Source organism: Jaculus jaculus, chromosome 3 (assembly GCF_020740685.1).
Source record: "Jaculus jaculus isolate mJacJac1 chromosome 3, mJacJac1.mat.Y.cur, whole genome shotgun sequence".
Taxonomy (NCBI): Eukaryota; Metazoa; Chordata; class Mammalia; order Rodentia; family Dipodidae; genus Jaculus; species Jaculus jaculus.
Genome location: NC_059104.1, coordinates 102668926 through 102694013, shown reverse-complemented (window position 1 = coordinate 102694013; position 25088 = coordinate 102668926). Strand labels below are relative to the sequence as shown.

Here is a 25088-nt window from a genome sequence, read left to right as displayed (position 1 = left end):
CAATGATTGCTCAATAAATATTCGTCAAGACAACGAGGGAATGGACAGATAGATGGGTGGAATGATGTAATTTCTCAGCTTTTCCAGGATTCCCTGGCAATCCGGGATCCCTCCAAACCCATCTGGAAAGAATATGTTTTGGAAGCCTTCAAGAGGGCCAAATAAAGCTGATCTGCCCTCTTTTGTAGCTGTGTCACTGCTTTCCATCAGAGACGACCTGTGCCCAGCTGGGCCTCACCTTAAGGCGGTGGCTCTGCTGTGCTCTAAAGGAAGGAAGGGGCAAGAAGACTGCTGTAGAGTTGACCTGCTGTAAAGACAAATCAATGCTCCTGGTACTAAAAGGTCATTTACAGAGACATGGGTCCAGAAAGAAACCCAGGGAAAGGTAGAGAGGGGAAAAACAATTCCAGAGACTTCCTTCCTACCCTCCAGTCACGACACAGGGCCAAGGTCAGGGTCTCATTGGAAAGCCAGAACATGGGCTATACCCCCTTCCACTCTGTGTTCTTAGGTCCCACTCCTTCCATTCCTTCGCTCCTGAAATGCTAAGGGGGTAGAGGGTGGAGCCCAGCCCTCCCCCTGCCCACTCTAGCTGTCAATCTGCTGTCTGGAAGAAAGATTTAAGCCTCGTGACAACTGTGGGCAACTTTCTTCTGCCCCGCCTCCCGCCCCTGCCCTGCCCTCTTCCCCTCTTCTCTCTGACAGGGCTCCTCTCTGACTGCTCTGGGGTTTGCTTCAACGCCCCGCTCGCGGTCCTCCCTTCCCCCTTTTCTCCTCCTCTCGTCTCCCTGTCACCTGTTCCAGTTCTCATAGTGGATAAACTTGAATGCCCTCTTCAGATTCCCAGTGGTGAGACAAACTTCTCAGTTCCTTTCTAGGTCAAGATCATCCATAGACTGGGTGCACAGGAATGTGTGTGTGTGTGTGTGTGTGTGTGTGTGTGTGTGTGTGTGTGTGTGTGTGCCTTATTAGCTCAAAGGTTCCTAGATTTTCTGGGCCTGATGAGTGCCTGTCTTCTCCTTGAAACAGCCACTAAGCTATTGGCTACCCTAGGGTCCTGTTTGACTTACCTTTTGGCATAAAGGTGCTCCTGGGGACAGGAGCCTTTCCCAGGGTTTAGCACTATATTCAAGTTCAGGGAGAAGATCAAAGTCCATAATTAAATGTTCAGGGCAAGTTCAGTGCTCCAAACTTTGGTGCTAAAAATATTATATTTAGCATGCAAATTATGCCCTGACAGCTCCCCAGAGGCTGAGCCGTGGGTGCCTCTACCTTGTTTGTCATCATTGCTGTTATGCTCAAGGTGCCAAGAACCTTCCTCTTTCACTGGCTTGTTCTACTGCATCTTTAAGAAGCCAGATTTCTGTTGTGAGGGCAGTGCCAACCTGCAGCCCCAAAAGCTTGAAGCTGTGGACCACCTGGGGGTGAGAAAGGAGACAGCCTGCTTGAAGCTGTGGACCACCTGGGGGTGAGAAGGGAGACAGCCTGTCCGGCCACCGCACTCAGGCCTGGCCTGCCTTCCACCACCTGCCCCAGAGATAGGCCGAGGGACAGGGAGACACAGACAAAGACCTCGCCTCAGACACCACCTTTCCCATGGCGCCTTCTTTGCCCTGGTGGCTAAGAAGGACACCGAATTGGCCTTCCAGAAGCACTACGGCTTGAGATTTGGGCATATCTGGCTTCCCTCTGGCCATCCTCTGCCAATCAAGGTTTGGCTATTCCTAAATGCTAAGAATGGTGTTGGCACCGTTTTGGGCCACCCCAGGGCTTGTGGGAGTGACTCTTGTGAAAGTTTTATTGGTCTGGTGCATGTACAGTGATGTTATAGAGTCTGGGGCCGTGGGCCCTCAGCGGCGGCCTCCCTCCTCCCTCAGGGCCGGGGTACGCTAGGTTCAGAGGCATCAGCAGCCTCTTACCATGGCTCCTCTAAGGCAGAGGCACTGGAAATGAAGGGGAACAGAGAGAAGAGGCCAAAAGGAAAGAGACTTTTGTGGCAGGGGGCAATCCCTCACAGAGCCCTGGGTGACCTGCCCCACTCAAGCTCCAACGTGGGCCCAAAGCCTGACTTCCCTAATTGGCCAGCATTTGCTATGGGGAAGGGATGTGTCCAAGGCTCATCTGGAGGTGGTAGAGTGGGCTGAGGGACTCAGTATTCATCTCCTTACAGAGCGTGCTGGGGCCCCTGGAGATCAGAGCTCTTCCCCCAGGAAGAGTGGAAACCTCAGAGGAAGCTGCAACAGGGTGGGGCAGGGCAGGAGCCATTGTTGTGGAAAGTAGGGGCTCACTCCAGGGTTGAGGTGGGAAACAGATTTTTTCAGCCTCAGATTCTCTGGGGTCCATGAAGCCACCTGGTGTTTACATGTGTCTCTCAGGAGTGAAGTTTCCTGGGGCTTTGGTGTGAGTCCTGCTTTCTTGTATGGGCCCTATAGGGTGTGAACTGTCTCTTCTTCCCACCACTTGCTCCAACACAGGCCAGTGAGGACCAGGTAAAGGCAACAGTCAAGGTGTGCTCAGCCTCTGAGCTAGATTCTTGCCCCGGGAACCCCAGACACCCTCCTCGGCAACCCAGAGAAAAGTCAAGGAAGGCAGCTGCGACTTTGGTGCCAAGAACAGGGCTTCTGGAGGTGGGAGGGCCACACTGTGAGCTACCCTGAGCCATGGGTCCAGCCTCAGGGCTGGCACGATGCCTGGCTCCCTGGCCCTACCCTGATAGAGTGAGGGTGAGTGGGCAGAGAGGGACATGGAGCCAGGCTGACGCTGCAGGGCCGGTGGGGTCCAGGGAAAGCTGAGGCCACCCAGGCCCCTCTGCCCACGACTGGCAGGGTGAGGCCCCGGGCAGGGAGGCAGGAAGCAGCTGCCGTGCGGGCGAGCGGCGGGGTCAGCAGCGCAGGATCTTCAGGAAGGCCTTGCGGAACTCGATGTTGAAGGTGGTGTAGATGATGGGATTCACGGCGCTGTTGACGTAGCCCAGCCACGTGAAGGCGCTGTAGAGGACGGGCGGGATGTTGCAGTCACAGTGTATGTTCAGGATGTGAGTGATGAAGAAGGGCAGCCAGCAGATGATGAACACGCCTGGGGAGAAGGCAGGGTCAGGCTCGTCCCCAGCAAAGGAGACACTGGGGTTTTCAGGCCCTGCTCCGTGAGTACCTGTCTCCTATGTCTCAGACTGTGCCAAAGCTCAGAGACTGGCTCTGGTCCCAGGGGCACTTCAATGGGAGTCCTGATCTTGCATTCGAGACCTGCCTCTTATATTCATCTGTAGAAACAAGTTGTTTCACATAACCTCAGCCTCATCTTCCTTACCAACTAAATGAAAATGATGATACTTGCCTGCTAGGGAAGGCTACATCCTTAGAAAATGAATGGAAAATGCTAGCATCTTGACCCAAGTCAATCATTGCAAATGGCACACTGATTCTACTTCTCAGTCACTTTTGAGAGCAATGACATCCTAGAGCTGGAACTGGCAGAAATTTGTTCCTGGTAGTGTGGAACACAGTGATTGGGATAAAGGAGCCCTAGCTACTCATCGTGCTTAATTGTCGTGTTGCACACTCGAAGTTGATGGCTCTGTAATGTCCCCAGGGCCAGGCTGGCAAGCTGAGATCTGAATTCTCATCTGTCCCAAATGGCCAGGCTCATGCCTTTCTGAGTTCCTCCCAGTCTTAGTGGGCACATCCTTGCTAGCCTTGCCCGAAGACCACCCGCCCTGCACAGGCAGACCTCCCTGCTGCTCTACTGTGCTTGCTCCCGAGTGGTAGCACTGGAAGTGGTTTAGGGACAGAGCAGTGCATGGGAAGTTCAGGACCCAGAAGTAGAATATCTGTAGACTGCCACACAGGGTCTGGAGTCAACTCTGCCCTGCCACTTCCCAGCTACTTGAGTGTAAACTTCTTAACTGCTGAGACCCATGTGCCCGTCCATAAAAAATGGGAATGGCAGCATCTGCTCACACACATTGCATGATTTCCAAGCCATCAAAGGGGATTACCATGCAACGTGGGTAGCATACATGATACTTAAATATGTGCACTTCTTTCGCCAGCTGAATGCCATCTGACTGTGACAACAGTCCAGAGAAGCCACCTGCTTTAAGAACTGGGAGGCCAGAGAGAGAGAGAAGGGATCTACATGGGGACACAGGCCCTGGGGCCTTATGGTAGATCAGTGGGGCTCACAAACTCTGCATGTAGACAGTGAGCACAATGATAGGTTGGCTGTGTATATGGCAATGGTGTGGCCTGTTTCTGAGAAAGTGCCTGATCCATGATCCCTCCAGCCTGGTCAGCAAGGCATGGTAGCAACTGGGATCTTTGCCCATCCAGGGCTGGCCAGACAGGCTATAGCCAGCAGCCAGAGCCAACTCACCAAGAACAATGGCAAGCATCTGTGTGGCTTTCTTCTCCTTCTGCTGGGAGAGCTTCCTGCGGCTCATCGTCTTGAGTGAGGTCCGGGTTTTGCCATTGGGCATGGTCTGGATCTCAAATATCTTGGCAATCTTGGGGTGGTCTTTGGCATGCCCATTCTTCTCTGGTTTGGCAGGGCTGTCGGGATTACTATGGAGGCCATGGTGGGATGGGTCAGGGAGAGTAAGCTGGTGGTGGCTGGGTGGGACGGGGCTGTACCGGGTCCTCTCGGGTGGGCTGGTGCTGGACAACATCTCCATTTCCAGCTCTTGGGCTCTGCGGGCAGCTTCCTGCAACAGAGGAAGAGAACTCAGGGTGAAGTTCCCTGGCAGGAATCACCCCAGTCCTCTTGGCCTTCCTAAAACCACCAGGGTTACTCTGACAAGAAAGCGAGGAGGCCCACTGCTGGGAGGCAGGGACCACCTGACTATGGGACCCCGGCCTACAGTAGTCATTCCTAACGCCTTCCCAGAGCAATCCTCATGCAGCCTCAACAGCCCACAACCATTTGTATCCAGACACTTCTCTTTTATTACCTGAATGACACTTGAGTGCCAGCCAAGTGCCAGGTCTCCAAACTGGCTGCCAAGATAAGTCTCTGACTGACATTCAGTCCTGCCTCCAAGAACTCAGTTCTGACTGCATAAAGAGCACCCCAACCCATCCTTTTTGCCAGAATGGAACATAGCTCTGTGCTCCTGCTTTGTGGGTACGTACCCTGAATATATATGTGGACTGACGAGTCTGATCAAGAAGCCCAAGGACTGCCCCTGGGCAATCACATCTTCCCTGCTGAGATGACCAGCAGAGTCCAGTGTGGACCCACTTTAAAAGTAACAGTTCCCAAATCATTAAACTGAAAATGTATATTGCTGTTTGAGTATGGGACTCTCTTGTCCCAGGATTTGGAGGTCCTAGACTAGTGTAAGAAGTGCATACCATACTGAAAGGCATTTGGAGTCAACTGCAGTCACAATAAAAAGAAGTATATTTGCCACTTATCTACGTAAAATAAAAAAAAAACAGAAGTGCATACCAGGTGGTGGAACTGGGCTGCTGCCTTGACTCCATCATGAGTTCCTGCTTTGGCACCTACCTCACAAACAGCTGCTTAGAGCCCTACCCTTGCAGTTCAGGAAAATGGTGGGCACACCTCACTGGACTTCACATGTGACCTACTGAGGTTTTCCTGACCAGCTGAGGGATGAACCATCTGCTTCATGGACCCTGATGCTCATATTACCAGAGAGAGCTTGGGTTGGCTGATGTGTGTGTGTGTATGTGTGTGTGTGTTCATGCATGTGTGTGCAGATGCAGGTACATGTGTGTGCACATGTGTATGAAAGACAAAGGTCAATGTAGGGTGTATTCCTCAATCACTCTCTACCTTATTCTTTGGGACAGGATCTCTTGCCAAACCTAGCTTACATATTCAGCTAGAATAGCTGGTCAGTGAACTACAGGGATTCTCCGTCCTCACCTTCCTAGTGCTGAGAGTATAGGGGCACACCACCACACTTGGTATTTTACTGGGTTCTGAGGATCCAAACTGAGGTCCTCATGCTTCTATAGCAAACATTTTAACCGCTGAGCTATCTCCCAGGCCCTAATTCTGCACTTCTGGGCTCTACATCTATGGGTTCTATGGATACTCTGCCTTGACCTCCTCCAGCTTCCAACCTCCAGCCCCAGAACCTGACTTTCTGTAGACATCACACGCTCCTGGAAAGAACTCAGGTGTGGATTCAGGAGTCACATAGATCTGGGCTCAAATACTCTGTCACTGACGGTTTAGACTTGGGTGAGTTAGCTCTACTCCGTGAGCCTCTGTTTCCTTTTCTGAGAATCAAAGATGGGTAAGCTCAGTACGACTTAACTCCCAGGGTCATGATGAGGATTTGATGAGCTAATAACACACATGGCAAGTGTTTGAGATATGGAAACAGCCAGTATTATCACTCTTATGATATGATAATGGCCATGTGCCTTTTCCCAAACAAGTCTCTAGATAGCTGTGCCTTGCAGAGTTGAGGTGTCTTACTGTACAACTCCATAGAAGTGTGCAAGGTGAGTGTTCCCTCAGATGAGGCACAGTGAGGTGGCAGGAGGTGCTTCTCCCTTTAACCACCTGTGAGGTCCAGGAATCAGGGAAAGAGGACTCCACTGGGGGCAGGAAGACTTGCCCCTGGGTCCCTGGCCTCACTACTTACCATTCTCCGCCTGTTCACTGGGAAGCTCCCATTAGACTTCATGAGAACGGTGCAGAGCTTCATGTCCTCGGGGTGAGTACAGTTGCCCTGTGAAGTGAGCCAGCACATGGGTCACAGGAGGCAGTGAGGGTAGTTGAGTAGTGAGGGAGCAAAAACTCAAGGCAGGCTAGTCCATGGAAGACTCAGACTTAGAACAGGGGATCAGCGACCAGGAGAAAGGGAGCCACAAAAGACTGAAGTGTAAAGAGGTGGGCAAGGCAAAGGACCTTGTATTTTGTGCAGCAACTTCTCAAGGTATGGCATCATGCTAGACACATATTCATATCCCTTCTCACACCAGATCTTCAAGATCACCTGCGATATGTATGCTATGACTCCCATCTAACAGATGAGGAAACCGAGGCTCACAGAAGTTAAGCAACATGCCCAAGGACACACAACAAAAAAGGATTTGAAACTGATGCACCTAACTCAGAAGTTCCTGCTCCTTCCATGCTGACACACTGTCTTCCTCAATGAAGGTTGAGTGGAGAAGAGCGATCACACCATAAAATAGCAAGGACAGGAGAGAGGAACAGAGGAGGGAAGGAGGGAAGAGGAGGCAGGAGGCATCCATGGAGGGGAGGACAGAAAGTGGCAGGTAAAGCAGAAAATGGAGGGAGGGAAAGAAAAGCAGAAGGGCCAGAGTAGGAGAAAGAGCCACCATGCAAGGAGAGAGGAGTCAAGGATGGGACAAAACAAGAACTCTTGTGTTCAGCCACAAAGATCTCCTCATAAATGATTTCTAGTTGGTGCCCACCATGGACTCCCACCTCCCCTTCTGCAGACTCAGTCACTCCACTGATGTCCACACCCTCACCCATCCCCAGTGAGCTCTTTCCACCTGGAGCTCCACCTTGCTGTGATGCCCGCAGGCTCCTAAGCAGGAGACAAGATCCCTTGGCAATGGCGGGGCAGGGACATGTTCTGGGAAGGGGAGGTCTTGGGACCTTGAGTGGGGCCTTCAAGTTGGCTCTGAAAGCTCGGCTGCTGCGCTTGGTGTTGACCCGCTTGCGACGCTTGCGAAGGACGATGTAGATTTTGATGTAGACCAGCAGGGTGACAATGAAGGGCACGTAGAAGGAGACGATGGAAGAGTAGACCACAAAGGCAGGGTTGGCAATGATGCACTCATTCTGGTCTGGGGAAAGAAGCCCAGGCAGGAACTCTGTCAGCGGGCCCACTGGGCCATAGCACCAGCAGAGTACATCTACCTCCTTGTTGGGAATGAGAAACAATCTTATAGACTAAATGCTTAGGCCTGTCTTGTAATGGGAGATGCAAATAAATGAGTGATATACAGCACAGAGAGCAAGACACTAAGCTGGAAATGACTGCTTCCAACTTTTCTCATTCGTATTCCCTCATTACTTGTTCCTAGTTTGGAAATCACTGAACACACAGGAAAGCCACCATGTTCAGAAGGAACTACACAAGAAAATTATTTTCAAAAGATTGAGCCATTATGTTAGCTTTTCTTGGATACTAAGGGGGAGGAGGTGTGCACCACTCTGTCCTTTTGGGAATATAGTAACTTGATCCTGTTTGCTGAACTTACCTGTGTTCCAGGGTTTCATATGCATTCGTGGTCCCTTCAAAGTCTACAAGATGCATGTCTATTCCAATACCATATTGAATTAATTCAGACATAATTATCCCTACTCCCACTCATGGGAATTCCTATGGTCCTTGGATTTAAAGCTATGTGTTTTCAGGGCATTGCAGTAGCCTGTCTCACTGCTGTGGTCTATGTCATAGCTCTTGTCTCCCCACTGAGAAGTCGCTTCTTCCTCGCAGGTGACTTTTCTGTCTGAGATGCTCCAGTGCTGCCTCCTACCAGAAGAGGCATGAGGCTGACTCACTTCCTACTTGTTTCTAGCTCTCCTGTACCAAGTGACTCAGGCTTGGCCTGGACTCAAATGGTCTTGGCAGCTTCATCCTCAAAATACCACTGTGGTAGGTAGATTGAAGCCAAACAGTCTCCCACCCCCGACACTGATATGCAGGAGCAAATAGATATGTACACACATGCGCAGTATATGAGGCTGCCCGACCTGCTTTAAACAAAATAAAGTAGGTTGAAAATGTCCAGATCCCCTCCTAAGCTGTTTTCCCCACTTTTCTCCCAGTGCCAGGGCCACTGGTGTCTCTGCAATTATCTGGAATATCTCTTAGGTCAGACCTGGGAGATTCAGCCTTCATCAGTGTGGGAGTGGGCCCCCACTGAGCTTTCACCCATATCTGTGTCTGAGCCTGAGCCCCTCGGAGCCCTGCGTAGAAACAGAGACCTGGAGCCACCTGAGTTACAGGCTGACAAAGGCAAGACTCACCTGTGTTGTTGAGTCCGAAGAGCAGGGGGCAGGAGATGGTGAAGGACAGGACCCAAACGATGGCTATCATGACAGTGACTCGGCGCTTGGAGCTGTAGCGCGTGTTGTACAGCATGGGCATGGCCACCGCGGTGTACCTGTGACGGGGGAGACCCTGAGTGTGCGCTGCAGGCCCAGGGACTACTCACTTTACTGAAAGAAGCGGGAAACACCTCTGCCCCTGGTCTGGACATTGAACACCTTCCTGGAGCCTGCCTGACTCATTCACTCAGCTTTCCCCCCCCTCAAGCCCCCATACTCAAACACTGAAGAAAATCAGCAAGGCACAAACACTATGCATGGTCAGTACTCTGTGACCCAGGACCACATCTCTTGTTTTAATTGTCCTACCTGTATTTTAGGCTTTCTGATGGGCCATGGCCTGGTTCTTTGCATATTTGAAATTGAACTTCCTACACCTGTGTTGGGTCTGCATCAGGTGGAAGAATTTGTTGACAGATTGGTAGTTAGCTCCCTGGGGGCAAGGTTTTAGCTGTATTTAATGAGAAGTGATAACAATGGTGCCTATTTTCAATCCTGCTTGGCGCTTCTCATTCAGTAACTAATTTCATCTTCCCAGGACACTGTGAGAGGAGAGGATGGGGTCTCTGGGAGACTTCATGGCAAGTCTGTGCATATTAGTGAAAGGCTCCAAAAGTACAGCTCAGCAAAGCAGGCATGTTGTGGACCCCCTTGACCAGGTAACTTATGCCGGACATAAAATCAAAACTGAATGCTGCAACTTAGGGGGTAGATGTTATTATCATCAGTGTCTAGTAAAATGAAAATGGGCATTGTGAGAACTTCCACAAACTGCCCATGGGCATGTAAGTTGGAAGTGGCAACGCTGGGGCTCCACATATACATTCTGACAGAGGATGGATGAGGACAGGAAGAATGAGACACCAAAATACAAGAAGGACTCTTTGGGAAGAAGAATGGGTTCAGGGTGATGGGGGTGGGGAGGGAAATAAAAGGCGGCAGTGGGAAGGGATTGTGATCAAATTATAGTTCATATATTAAAATTCTTGATTATATATTAAAGAAGAGCTAGGAGCTCTACTGTATGGGTTGTCTTTATGACATCATTGTCGGAGATGGCCTCTCTTTGGGGAGCCTGTACTACATTAGCCAAACACACACCCATGAACATATGCCACATGCATACTAACACATGGACTCACACACACATGTGCATATGACACATGAATTCTAACACATGGACTCACACATACACATGAACATATGCCACATGCATATTAACACATGGACTCACACATACACATGAACATATGACACATGCATATTAACACATGGACTCACACATGCACATGAACATATGACACATGAATTCTAACACATGGACTCACTCACACACACAGCCACACAACACAGCTGTGGCATTACAGAGCCTGACCCCGAGGAGAAGCAAATGGTCAGAGTGGCCTTTCCTGTCCTGGCTGGGCTTACCTGTCGATGCTGATGGCACACAGGTTCAGGATGCTTGCCGTGCACATCATGACATCCAGAGTGACAAAGATGTCACAGTGAATCCTACTGAATTTCCATTCTCCCACCACCTAGGGACAAAGCAGCACAGTGAGTCGATAGCAGGAGGGTAGGAACTAGTCCAGGCCTGAGGCTCGGTCCTCCGGGGGCAGGACAAGCAGTGGGCTCAGAGGACAGTTCTGGGAGTGACTAGCTGAGCAAAAAGTAAAATAAGTAGCACCAGTGGGGATTGGAAGCCTGTGCCCCTGGCCTCTCTTCTTTGTGCCAATACTTGTGCCAGAAGACAGACAACTCACCTCAATGCAATGGAGGGCCTCAATCTGACAACTTAATCTATGAAACATCTGTGCAATCATCCCATGCTCTCCGTGTGTTTCCTTAAGTCCTGTGTTTGTCTACTTGGCACCCATTCATCACAGACATGGCTACACTAACTATATTTTTCTGAGGCTCGATGCTCTGGTACTTGGCAACCTCAAAGATCTGAGGAGAGACTGCGCTTTCCAAGGCTAATTCCTAGACAGAGCAGCTTGCTCATGTGGGATGCTACCAGCTCTCAAATGCAAGCCAGACACTCTCTTATACTCTCACCCACCAGGGCACATCACAGGGCCAGTTGCCAGGTAAAGTCGGGCTACCCGTGTAGCCCAAAGTCACGGCTAGACAATCCTACACTCTATACTCTATGCTGTCTTGCATTTCCCATAAATACCATAGGAGAGGCTGGGGTCTGGGCTTTTTCTTTGCCTTGGTTTCTGCCTCCTGATGCATATCTGCTGTTTCCTCCTGTGACCTTGCACGGCATGTATGCTGTGTCTCTCCTACCTAAGAGACCTGGTGTAGCATTAAAAGTCTTTTCAATGTCATTTGTTTTTCTGTGCCATTACTCACTCTTACTTATGTAAATTAAACCTCAAGTATCTCCTCAGAATTTTCATTTTACTAATGAGGAGATTGAGCTGGGGCTCATTAAATTTCTCATGGCTATTTGGCTAGAATTCTTGTTCTGTTTAAACCCAGGTTCTGGGTGGGTCAGGCGAAGCCTTCTGTGTATAGCCAGGGCCCCAAATGTTGCTGGCAATAGTAATGGTGAAGACAGCGACTTTGCAGGACATAGGGAAGAAATGCCTGTTTCCTGTTACACTTCAAGAAGAAAAGTCTGTGCTGGAGCTCTAGAAAGACAAGGATGGGAGTAATGCCATCTGGGGTGACCTGACTTTGGTATGATGAGAAACAAGAGTTCCCTCTCTTGGCATCCTCCCCTTGCCATACACTCACACCCCATACACATACCCACACATCCACACCCTCCCATGCCTCCCATTCTCTCCCTCTCTCTTTCTCTCTCTCTCTCTCTCTCTCTCTCTCTCTCTCTCTCTCTCTCTCTCTCTCTCTCTCACACACACACACACACACACACACACACACACACAGACATATGTAGTCACACAGCAGGCTGGTCCCAGCAACCAGCAACTATGGAAGTTTGGAGAGACCCAACCACAGAGGACACCTGTGGCTTCTACCCATAACACAGAAGAGAGTAAAAAAGGTCCTCTAGGGACGGGAGCAGGGCATTGTCTACAGTGTCTTATCTTGCCCAGCAACCCAGCTAATTATCATATTGCTCATTCTTACCATAGCCCTTTCTTCTGCTCTCAGACATAAGACCAAATGTTGGTATTTCAGCTACATAAGGGGCAATGCGGCTGCTGCCTTCTTGCAGGGACTGTTTTCTCGGGGGCTCACAGAGCCCTATTCCAGATCCTTCCTGTGCTGTCGCAGTTGGCAGTTGGATGTCCAGTGGGCGCATGGCTGGGGCTTCCTGGGTGCAGGATGCACCTTCAAGGCATCATTATTGACTACAGCCCCACACATTAGCCTTCAGCTCTTCCTAGGACTGGGAGCTGCCTTCCTGACTCTGAGAACCCAGATCTGAGGTGTATACTTAATAAACTTCACTTGTTAACTTCACTTGATAGAACGCAAAAAAGAAAAACAAATGGGAATAAAAATGAATTGTTTATCCTCAGTCACAAGTTAGGGAACTACATCTTTGGCCAAGTTCACTTGGCAAGCATTCAACAAGGCTAGAAATGAGGCAAGTTCTTTGGACATCACATCCCATCCTCCCTCCCAAGTTGTCTTGGAAGGGACCAACTAACTTGTCAAAAGGGGAGATCATGGGCTGGAGAGATGGCTTAGCGGTTAAGGCACTTGCCTGCAAAGCCAAAGGATCCCAGTTTGATTCCCCAATACCCATGTCCATCAGATGCACAAGATGGTACATGTATCTGGAGTTCGTTTGAAGTGGCTGGAAGCCCTGGTGTGCCCATTTTTTCTCTCTCTCTCTCTCTTCCCCCCTTTCCCTTTCTCAAATAAATAAATAAAAATAAAATTTAAAAAGGGAAGATCATATGTGAACAGTATTTGGCAAACATAAAGTGTGGCAGGAAGCAATTAGCATTACTCTTAAAGGTGGACACACAGGGTCATAGAAGAAGAGCAACTTGCCCAAGGTCACCCAGAGATTTATCAGCACAGGCTCAGGTTTTCCAGCCATACCTGGAGCTCTTTTCTCTGTACCTTTGGACATCAGTCATTAACATTTTTGTTTGTGTGGCGCTAAGACCTGCATGATAGGCTATTTCAGATACATCACACTTACATTTGTGGAATGAGGACAGTAAACCTCAAGGTAACAAGGGTCATGGCTGACCATAGAAACTTCCAGCTGGGAAGTCTCTGCCTGGCTCCCTCTCCAGGGTAATTATTTTATTTACATATATGTATGTATGTATGTATGTATGTATGTATGTATTTATTTATTTTAGAGAAAGAGAGGGAGGAAGGGAGGGAGGGAGGAACTCCAGATAAATGTGCCACCTTGTGCGTCTGGCTTATGTGGGACCTGGTCCTTAGACTTCACAGACAAGTGCCTTTAACCGTTAAGCCACCTCTCCAGCCCCAGTGTAATTCTTTCTGAAACATCTTGCTTACTCTAAACCACCTTGAGGAATAGGAGACTCCTTGGTGGAGTCTACATGTAGACAGGTGGCCCTTGGATGCCCTCTCAGGAACTTCTTTCTCTGCTGCCAAGGTGGAAAGGGATGGAATTGAGATTTGAACCTCAACCTCTCTCTCTCCAAATCCAGCATACTTTGTGAGCACAAATAGACTTATGTCAGCTATGGGCTGGCAGGGCATGTGCATGCCACAACCCTTTCCTTGGCACGAGCCAGCAGCCTTCCAGGACACAGCCCAGCCTTGCATCTCTGGCTCAGGTAGACATGACAGGCTATCGGCACCATTGAACTTGGCTAGCAATGGAGGATAGAAAGTTCTAGATGACAAAGGTGCCTCCTGGAGAAGGCACAATATATGGTTGAGGGACAGTAGCCTGACTGGATGTTGAGGAATGCTTTATGGGGGACATTCTCTAGGGGCAAAAATAACTAAGAACATATCCTTTAGGTGGGCCACTGCCCAGCTCTTGTTTCAAATGGGGTTCTGCAGGAGAACTGGAGTATTCTCCTATGAGGTTGTCCTTCTACGTCTTGCCCTGGAGCACTCAGCTCCACCTCTAAATAACAATGAGGAAAGTGTGTATAATACACAGTGAATTCCAGGCTATCCTGGACTACAGCAAGACCCTACCTCAAAAAACAAACAAATAAACCAAATCTTCTTGAAGGACTGGGATTCCTAGGGTCTGGTAGGAATGAGGAGGCTGAAAGTCAGCAGAACTCAGAATGTTGCCATCTTGGAAAGGGAGCCCCTTGGTCTGGGCCCAGAGAGCGACAGGAAGAGGGAGGTCCTCTGTAAGCAGAGAGGTCCTGTTATCTGTCACCATGTTCACTTTCATTTCTCTTGTCACATGCTTAATAAAGTCAGGTATCACTCTAAGCACTTCTCTTACAGTAATTCATCTGACCTTCAGATAATCTTACAAGCTATTATTAATATCCCCATGCTGTAGATAAGGAAACTGAGACACACAGAGGTGATCTGTGCTACCATTTTTCTCTACTGCTTTTTCCTTGATAGCCAGAGGTCTAGAACACTGTTTTGGAAGGCAACCGAAGCAGATCAAGCCTGAGAATTTTCAAAAGCCTCCTCAGGATCAGGCTTCCTGACAGCACAGAGGTTGGACAGAGCCCAGGGACCCTCAGAAACTTGTGGGCCATGGAGGGACTACAGAGGTAGCCCTTCCTCAATGGTCAGACATCTTCCCGTTGTTCCAGACTTGAAGCCCATTTCTGCCCTGGACTGGCCATCCTGGGGTCCTAGGCCGGGAAAGCCGCAGCACCCAGCGTGTGCTCATTTACACTCCCTCGTCCCCTCACATCTGCCTGCCAGGCCTGGAGAGCATCCACGGGAGCAGGACTTCTGTCAGAGCCCGTGTTTCCTGTTCTACAAACATTAACTCCCAGGGTGGTCTGATCTGTGTCTGCAGCCCACCTGGTACTGGGCCACAGCAGGGGGCTGCCTTCTCCCCATCTGTAGGTGCAAAGCTGGGCTCTGCCCTGGGAGGCTGCATGGTTTGGCTGCATCATGTACAGTTTGTCATCACCTCTACCAACATACAGGCACCAGAATAAACCAGATATTGCAGATAAGCAACAGCCCCCATTTCTGACATGGGGAGAGCAGTGGGATGAGGGTTTTAGTGCTGGGCGTATAGACATGTCTCCTCCTTGGAGAATTTTACCAGTTACTCTCGTTTTTTGTACAACCTATTGAACCAATTCCAGGGCCAGACTGAGTTGCAGCTTGGTCAAACCAGCTAAGCAATGCTAAAAAAGTCACCTAACTTCTCTAATAAGCTGGTTCATTATTTGCAAAAATGACAAGAACACCAGCTTCTCGGAGCTGCCGTAAGGGTCACAGAGGAAAAAGGCCACATATAAAGTACTTCGTGCCAGGCTCTGCACTTAGAAAGCACTCTGTATGTGACAGTTGTGATTATTAAGGAGACAATCTATCTGCTTGACAAGGAGGAAATTAGTCCACGAGAGAGGGATCACTTGGGGAACTAGCAAACAGCAGGCTGGGAGAAACAACCAGGGGCTTGGCAGGCTCTAGCATAGGGCTGTCCTGGAGCAGGTGCTGGAAGGAGGTCAGGACCCAGACCTACCTCCAGGTAGACGACCCAGGGCATGACCAGCGTGGCCACCAGGAGGTCAGCTACGGCGAGGCTGACGATCAGGTAGTTGGTGGTGGTCTGCAGCGCCTTCTCCCGGGACACGGCCATGCACACCAGCACGTTTCCGAAGACGATGACGAATATGAGCAAGGTGAGCAGCATGGCGTAGTAGTTATAGTGGGGCCTGTCCGCCTTTCCTTCCGACCCATTGAAGGGCCGGCTCCAGTTCTGCCTCTCCAGCTCGTCATCATACCAGGACAGATTCAGTGGATCCATCGGGGCAGCGGAGCCACTGGGTGGCAAGGCTCTGGCCGGGAGAAATGAACACAGGAAGTGAGCAGGAGAGTCTTCAAACACACTGTCTGCCACACAGGACTCCAGGACAAGACAGCAATCTTGACAGGAAGTAGAGAATTCTCCAACCATCAAATGAAGAAGAAAAGAAAAAATGCCGGCTATGAAATTAAACACGCATGTCTTTAATCTCAGCATTTGGGAGGCAGAGGTAGGAGGATTGTCATGAATTCAGGGCCACCCTGAGAGTACATAGTGAATTTCAGGTCAGCCTGAGCTAGAGTGAGACCCTACCTCGAAAAACCACACACACACACACACACACACACACACACACACACACACACACACAACCACCCAGAGCATTCTCCAACTTTGGGATTTTAATGTTTACATCCAACAATTTCCTCACAGTGTTGGGACCTGCTGCCACTCTTCTACTAGCAAATTCTTGCAGATGGCAGAACAGTTTTTCAAGTGGAATAAAATAAAATGACCAGCATCAAAAGCGCTGATCATTTCTTCTTATTTAACAGATTCATAAGTCCAATATATTAGTTTAAACAAGCCTCCAGTAGTAGGAATGGAAACAAGTGCTCACTAATTCTTAATTCTATGAGCAATTAAACATTTTTCTACATAGTACTAGGAAACATAAGCATAAACCATATATACATGGTTCTGTAGCTTATATTATAGAAGAAATTAATTGTCATGTTTGGTGGCATAGGCCTAAAATCTTAGTCACTTGGGAGGCTGTAGCAAAATGGAAAATTCAAGGCCAGCCTGGGCTATAGAGAGAGTTCAAGACCAATTTAAGGAGAGCATGTCTCAAGGTTTTTTTTTTTTTTTTTTTTTTTTAAGTAAAGAGGACTAGGGATTTAGCTTAGTGGTAGTGCATTTACTCTGTATGTGCAAGGCCCCATGTTCAAATCAAATCAGCCCTAGTGTTATAAAAAGAAAAAAGAAAAGGATACAATGGCCGATTAAGCAATTAAATTGATGGGCGATAGGAACTAAGAAGTGGAAGGAAGAGAGAGATGCATATTTAGGCAATGAAGGAAGACTTTCCAAAGGAAGTAATAATCAATATACACTTGCAGGATGTGTAGAAATTGGCCAGGGTAGAGAGTTAAAGGTACAAGACAGGATCTGGAAAGAAGCAGCATGTGTACAAAGCGGTCAGTTAGACAGCAGCTGGAGTTCATGGTGTAGGGCTTGAAAGACGCTTCATAAGAACAGAAGCCTAGAGGGCTTTGGCATGAGCTGAATCTGGGCAGCTTGCACAGATGAAGGAATAGAGGGCCTTCAAATCATGGTGGGAGGCAGACTTCATCCTAAGGGCAGCAGGAGCCCCATGCTCAGGTCTGCCTTGCAGAGGGATTAGAAATAGACATGAGGGGTTCACAGCAGAAGCAGGGTGCTCGTGGGAGGCTATTGCAGGAATCCAAGTGAGAAATTATGAGGTTCAGCAGGAGGCATCCAGTGGCAGGCCCCAGGAAAAGGGAAGACATCCAGAGGGAGCTGCATCTGAGATGAAGTAGGAGAGGTTAGCCAAACAAGTGAGGAACAGAAGATATTCCACTGGAGGGAACATAGCACAGTCCAGCAGAAAATAATTCTGCTTAGCTAAAAATATAGGGCAATACAATGGGAGTGGGGAAAATGAAGCCAGAGGGATATTCATAGGCCAGACTGGGTCTTGTCAGCTTGCATGCCCTTGAAAGGTTGGGAGTTGTGACTCCATTAGACTGGGGTTCTAGAAAATTCACTGCCTACTGTGGTATGGAAAAAAGTATGGAGTTAAAGGAGGTGGCTATAATTTGGCAAAGAGAAAGCAGTCACTGAATGAAGTTGATAGGAGTGAGGATGCAGAGACGTGGACTTGGGTATTAGATAGATGGGTGGGAGGGCGAACATGGACGATCAGGGAGAGAAGGACGGAAGATTTCAGCCTGGGGTTCTGATAGGCTTGCAGTGGTGCACTTAGCATGAAGGGAGCAGAGGGCTTGGAAGCACACTCAGCAAGGACCTTAACAGGCCATGATTTGGTTGTGGTTGGACAGAATGCACATGCGATGTAGGCAGAACATTGTCAACAAGTGTTTCTGTCTCGTGCAATGAAATTAACCTTATCAGCCTTTTAAGGTATTACATGAAGCACTGTGACTTGCTGGTGCTCTGACACCCCAATGGACTTGAAGACCACCAGTTTATGCCACTTGGGATGAAAATGGCCAGGCAGGCACACTCAGTGCAACAAGCTGGAGAAGGCTCTGCCCAGCTCTACACCCTCATCCCTTGCTGCCATAGGTGCCCTGCCAGCTCTCAGCAGAGGGGTACATATGGTATCCTACCCAGCACTGCCCCTCTGAGATCTCCAGGGAAAGCAAAATGCCTAATGCCATGTGGGGTGACATGGAACGTCATCCTATAGCAACTTTTCCAATTCTAAGGCTGTAAAGTGTGTCTTATTGATCCTGTATTCAGCAAAGCCAACCTGTCTCTCTTCTCATTTGGAGCACACGGCAGGAGACCTGTGTGTACTTATTGATCAGGCAACTGGGGCTGCTTCTAACATTCATTTATTCAATCAGCATCTACTGAACTTGCTACATATGAAACACTAATGGAAAGCACTGTTTGAAGACCAAGACAGAAGCACAGTTTTTACCCTCCATTCTTTAAATTGTTTTTAGTGTGGGAATTGAGCTAAAAGCCTTGTAAATGCTAAGCAAGCATTCCACCTCTGGGCTACATCCCTAGCCCTCTTAAATAATATTTTTTTAATTTATCTGAGAGAAGGAGAAAAAGATGGGGGTGTGCATGGGCACACCAGGGCCTCTAGCCACTGCAAACAACCTCCAGATACATGTGCCACCTTGTACATCCAGCTTTATGTGGGTACTGAGGAATAGAGCCTGGGTCTCTCGGCTTAGCTGGCAAGCACCTTAACTGCTAAGCCATCTCTTTAGTCCATTTTTATGCCTTTTATTTTGAGACAGGTCTCAGTATGTTACCCAGGCTTGCTTTAGACTAATAATCTCCCTGTCTCAGCTTCTGAGCAGCTGGGATTACAGACCTGTGCTACCAGGTTTGGTTCTACCCCCTTCCTCTCTGCTCCTCCTCTTACTGCCTCAGGTCCTCTCTTGGTCAAGGCAGTGACATCTGTCAGGACTCTCAGCTCCCTGTATCCCTCAGCCCCATACCAGATCAGATTTTCATGTCTGCAACACAATGTCTAGCCTGCCTAAGATATTCACATCATATACTTACTTGTAAAGGCATTAAGTTTGCCAAGGTATTGTGAATACCTTGTATCTCATCAATCCTCACAGCAAATCACTATGGCTTTCAGTGATTATCCCACTCTAGAAATGAGAAAAGTATCTAGAAAACTCTATTCAGAGCCTATACATACATCCTTCAAAGAAAAAGTGGCTCAGAACCTCCTGTCCTGGAATCTGCCTGTCTCCCAGCCTCCTCAGGGTTTCTATAGCTCTGACCATAGTCTGTCCTGGAATATCCCCTGTTGACCTGTTTGCTTTCTCACTGAGGTACAACCTTTGACAAATTTCATATGCATGGCTTCGGCTTCACTTTCTTTGTGGAACACACAAACAAACAAAAAAAAAAATCATAGCTTTTTGTTCTTTTCTGACTCCCTATTCTGTGGCATGCAAGCAGCGAGTATTGCATAGATGTTTGCTGAAGTGACTCAAAGGCTCTGCTAAATATGACTTGGAAGAAAAGCCCGCCGGCTCCAAAACATTCCTGCTGACATAGCCACCACATCCGCGTCTATCCACAAAAGAACACGGCCCAAAGGTGTAGTGGTTGTGTGGTGGGTCCAGTTATGAGCTGAATTCTGTTGGGAGTGATGGATTCTGTTCTCTGAGACATGGGTAGGGGACATGAAAGCCTGCACAGCACCTAACACTCAGGATGTGCCAGAGGATTCCAATTCTTTTTTTTTAAATTATTTTTTAAGAAAAGGCTGACTGTATCACCCAAGGTGAAGCAAGTCATAAGGATGTTCGCATAAATAAAATCACATGCTTTTCTAAATGTGTTGTCAGCACAAAGATCTTGATTTGGAATTTTAAAAACATGATCAAGTTGCTTGCCACCTGTCAAATGCTACTTCCATTTTCCTAAGTGGCTCCTGCCTCATGCATAAATGCCTGCAAAAGCTGCAAGTCACGGTCCCCAGTCAATGAGCAGTTGATGACCAACAAATACAGGCATGGACAAGGCTTATATATATATTTCAACCTTTACAAGTGTAGCCACTTGACCGTGTCTCCTTACTGGGAGAAAGATGGATGATCCAACCCTGAGGTGTCAGGCTCCACTCAATAAGTGTTCCTATGTCTATGTGTTCCCTACGTCTCCCAACACAACAAAGGGTGGCCATGACTGACCTCTACCCACCTCAGCAGGCAGATGCTTGCAGCCAAGGTTCCATGACTGCTCCGGGGCTTCTGAAGCCTGCCTTTCTAGCGGCCCCAGTGGGAGATGGGAGCATGGGGAGCCATCTGTGTGGATAGCTTACAAGCCTCAGGCCAGCGAAGCACCAGAAACCATCTGCCCCTCATCTGTCTCCAGAACTCACTGTTCTCTGCCCTTCTTCAGAAAGACAGAGAGCAACTAAAAGATTCCAGAAAACCATCCACTCTGGTTCTTCAGTAGCTCTCCCCAGACTAGAACTAGCCTGCTTTGACAGTGGCTCTCTTCAGAAGCTTAGGAGGATTCCGGAATGAGCTGGGGTGTGTAGAAATGTCAGGCCAAGAGGACCACGGAGCCAGTCATACCAACCCCAGCCTCTGCCATTCATCCGATGTGTCTTACAAGTGCTGTTTCCTGTGTGCACCCTAATATGGAATTGAGTTAGCTCTCCATTTCAAAAAGAAAGCCATTAGCACTAGGGCTGAGCCACTCTGCAGGCAGTCCGGGCAGACACCCTGCTGAAACCACCACTGCACCAATGTCTGGGGAGGAAGGCTAGCAAGGGTGGTGACTTGGAGGGGACACACTCCCCATCACACTGCATTGACAGCCACGGTCCCCTGCCTATCAACAGAAATAGCTTCTCACAAGTAGGCTGGGGGAAAAGCCTGCTTCACGGCTCCACCATTCCAAGCTGACACCCAAATGTGACATTTTCTCTGGGAAAGAACTTGAGGGATGAGCTTTCCCTCAGACCTCAGGCTCGAGGAGCGGGGTCACAGGGGATAATCTGTTAGGGCCCTGGGACCCTGGGAGAAAGCTGATTGGTCCAGGGAGGGAAGGATGCCATTTTCCCCCTGCCTCTGAGCCTCTGTGTTGCTTGCTTGTTTCTGTTCAGCAGGGCCCACAGCACTGGGTGCAGCGCGAACCCAGCAGCCTCGTTCCTGCATTCTGCCTCAGCTTCAGGTCTCTGCTGCCTCCTCTAAAGTTTGGCACTTGAAGGAATCTAATTGTCTAATTAAAATTTAACAATCCTTATCAGGCTCGATGGCGGGTGAGACACTGCTGTCTTAAACACATCATTTTTTTTTCTTCTCTTCTGAGATTTGAAGCATTTCAATGAAAAAGTAGAAGGAGGGAGGCATTTTGCATTTACATCTCAAAAGCAGCTTGGTGGGTAGAGTGACTTGGGTTGGGTGGGGATTGGGTATAGGTAAAGCGCTCCTTTCTAGGACCTCTGGGAACCCAGGCCACCACCTGCTCTTCCTCCAGGTAGAGGGCCAGGCTGTGGATTAGGATTGGCCCTTTTCCTAGAATCTGGGGGCTCTTGGAAGGCTGGAAGGTGGGAAGTACTCCCATCTGAAGATAGGAAAAGTCCTTCAATGAGGTCTGCATGCTTCAGAAAGAAAATGGATATGCCCAGAGTCCTAGACCAGGTACCCACCACCACCACTGAGGTTCTCCAAGCTGAGACTTCCTGAGGCTGGAATGGGTGGCTAGAGTGACATATACTATCACTGTGCAAATGGTAGGGCCTCTCAAGTCCTGGGCTAAGGGTCTATAAAGATGAAAAGAAGGAAGAAGAGTGAGAAGAGGAAGATGAGGAGGAATGAAATAGAATGTTAGGATAAAGGAAAGCCAGGAAAATATATGATGGATGCTGTCAATCCCAGCCCTGCCCTCTCTTTACCCCTGGATGCCTTGCCCAGCATCCCAAGTGCACAGGTGAGCTGAGTGGCAAGACTATGGGTCTAGTTTAGGTCTCAGCATCCTCATTTGAGGGAAGAATCACCGGTGGAGTTTTCCCATTTGGAGGGAAGGGTGCTGCTACAGTTCAGACCTTAAATGTTGCCTGGGGGTGCATGTGTTAAAGCCTCAGTGCCCATCTTGGCACTATTGCAAGGTGATGGCAACTTTAAGAGGTGAGTGCAGTGGGAGGCGTTAGGTCACTGGAGGGTGAACCTCAAAAGGCATGCAGACTCTGACCCCTTTCTTCTCTTGGCTTCCTAGCTGTCATGAGATGAGTAGCTTTCTCCACCACAGGCAGGGTTACTCTCCAGCATATTGCCTCAACACAGGCAAAAGCGACAGGGCGGATAGACTGGAACAGCTAAACAGTGATCCAAAATGAACTCTTCTTCTTAGGTGATTCCCTCAGCGCTTGTCACAGTAATGGGAAGCTGACTACTACAGGTGTCACCAATGCCCTCCACATGTAACCTCAACACTGCTGTGAAGGAACAGGTCTGGACAAATTAGAGACCCAAGCTAGTGGGGGAACATGCTCTCCCATGACCTGGCCTACTGTTTGGGGATGGCAGAGGCTTTCAAGAGGGAGGTTGGAGTACCATGTACCCATACCATCCATGCATGCTACCCACTCCAGACATGGCGAGTCTAGTCTGGAGTTCAGCAGAGTCAGTAGGGAACTGGCACTGGGCTGGGGGACTCAGTAGCAGGACTCAGACCATCACTCAGCTGTCTGGGGGGACATTGTCAAGGTTTCCTGAGCAATTATGGGACAGCCAAGATGAATCAATTTCCCTCTTACTTTCTGGATCTGTCTGCCCCTGCCCACCTGGAGCCAGCGGTTTGGGCAGTATTTCAAGGGACTTCAATGACTCAGTGTGAGGTTGAAAGCCTCACAGCCACTTCCTAAAAGAAAGGGCACCTGCCCAAAGCCTTCCCCCTGTTCCCTTGAGTTCAATATTCCATGGCAGCCTCTGGCCTCACTCTCTTCCTCACAGCAAAAAGCAAGGCTCTCCATGGGCCCTTACCCAACTTCCTGTCACCAAGCCTACAAATCTACTGGCACAGGCAAACCACCACCTGCTCCCTCCCTGGGGTTCCAGTGCTCTATCTCCTTACCAGGCCCAAACACTGCTCTAGGGCCCAGAGCCCATGGTCTTCTAGGTTTCCCACCCCTCAGGGTTCCCTTCCCAGCCCTTCTCCAGGGAAGTCTTCTTGATGCTCACAGCACAGTACTCCAGAGACCTCCCACCGGTGTAATTAAGTCATTACTGGTCTAACGATTCACTTAGTGCTGGCACTTCTCCCCAAACTGTGAGCTACTCAGTGGAAGGATCACATGGGCCTTGTCTCTACTGGTCTGCTACCTCCCTATACAAAGCCTGGCAATGACAGGTCTCCATCAATGTTGGAGAGCCACTCAGAGAGCAAGCATCTCACTCGAGGGTGAAGCCAGTGAGAGGGAGGCCCTGGGTCTTATCTACTCTGTAGTCAATTCTCCCTCTGGATCCTTCTCCACGACCCTCCGGGTACCAATCATAGCGTAGGCTAGGGTGAGAGACTCACTGGTGAGGGTCTACCCAGGAAGGAAAGAGGGGGCCTAGAAGCAGGTATGTGCAGTAGGCAGGAAGTGGTGCTAGAGCCCAGCTAACGTGTATCTACAGAAGGGGAGCCTACAGCTGGGGGAGATGAATTCTGGGCTACTGAAGCCCTCGAGGTCCCAGAGTTCCCTACTGGGACGTAAAGTCACAGCAGCCAAGGTGGCCCAAAGCTATCACCTCATATCAGCACCAAGCAGGACACTAAAGCATGAGAGCGAGAACAAGGAAACCCAGGCATGTGTGGAGCAGGGCAAAGGGACAGAGTCCCCAAGGACGTGTGGGAGCGCATACAACACTTCACCCAGCTCCCGACGGACACCTGAGTGAGACTGTGATGGGAACACAGGGACAGAGGGGCTGAGTGTGCAAACTCTTCTAGGACCATCCTCCCAGAAAACTTCCTGCTCTTCTCCTTCCCATTGTGGCCAGCTGTTCCAGGTTCTAGAGGACGTGGATCTCCCAAAGAGGTCCAGTCAGCAGTAGACATCAGGGTCTTTGTCATCTGATCAGGTCACAGTCCTGTGGGGGTCTCAATTAAGGTGAGGTAAGGGTTTGAGGACACAATAAAAGCAAGCAGGGGTGTGTGCCTGACAGTCCCATCCCTGTGGATTTTGATGGCTCCGTAAAAATGTCTCCTCACAAACTGTCAAAGTGTCACACATTAATTAACTGTGTGCTGGAGTGACTCAGTGTGGGGAAGGGTGGGGAGAAGGGCTCCACTAATGCTAAGCAAGGTGCCTTTTGATTAAAACTCAGCACTGTGCGAGGGAAGGGGCAGGCCGCCAGGGCAGCTCACGTGTGCTGCAGAGAACTGGAGGGTAGGAAGCAGCTGGAGGGAGTGGGGCACAGAGCCTCATGCTCAGGAAAGGGATCATGGTGGGGAAGGTGAAGCCTCTGGAAAATGTTCAGAGGATCTAAATTCAGAACAGGAGCCCACAGACTGGTGGTTTTCATTTTTCCTATTTCTCTTTTTTTCTACCTCTTCAATCTTCCCCCACAAAAGGAAAGATCTGGAAGATGTGCTTGGCTTGGTCCAGGGGCTGGGCAGGTCACCCGAGCCCAGGGTAAGCACAGCTCACTTGGCTGCTGGTCCCTCATCTGCAGGAGCTGGAAGGGAGGGAGGGTTGAGTCTCAGACCAGCCTCCTTGACCTTTACTTTAATTTCAGGAAAGAATTGAGAAAACATGCTCTTGAAAGTCAAGGGGGAGACAAATCCTGAGTCTTATTGCTCTAGAAGGAGGGAAAACAATCGTGGCTATTTGGACGAAAATTGCTCTGCTTTATGAAAAGACAGCCCTGTTCATAAAAATGGA

General features: G+C 49.2%; 1 protein-coding gene across 2 annotated transcripts in view; it reads right to left on the bottom strand.

Moving 5' to 3' along the window:
* Positions 1-2502: 2502 nt before the first annotated feature.
* The window catches only part of Drd2 (dopamine receptor D2), a 70495-nt gene continuing 47909 nt past the window's right edge, over positions 2503-25088 (bottom strand). For both annotated transcript variants that reach the window (XM_045145836.1, XM_004666464.2), the window contains exons 2-8: positions 15674-15989; positions 10498-10607; positions 8989-9125; positions 7609-7799; positions 6620-6706; positions 4372-4699; positions 2503-3075 (exon numbers count right to left, since the gene is read on the bottom strand). In XM_045145836.1, the coding sequence (XP_045001771.1) occupies positions 2882-3075; positions 4372-4699; positions 6620-6706; positions 7609-7799; positions 8989-9125; positions 10498-10607; positions 15674-15958 (1332 nt within the window). In that variant the 5' untranslated portion in view covers positions 15959-15989 and the 3' untranslated portion in view covers positions 2503-2881. The remainder of the gene's footprint in view (positions 3076-4371; positions 4700-6619; positions 6707-7608; positions 7800-8988; positions 9126-10497; positions 10608-15673; positions 15990-25088) is intronic.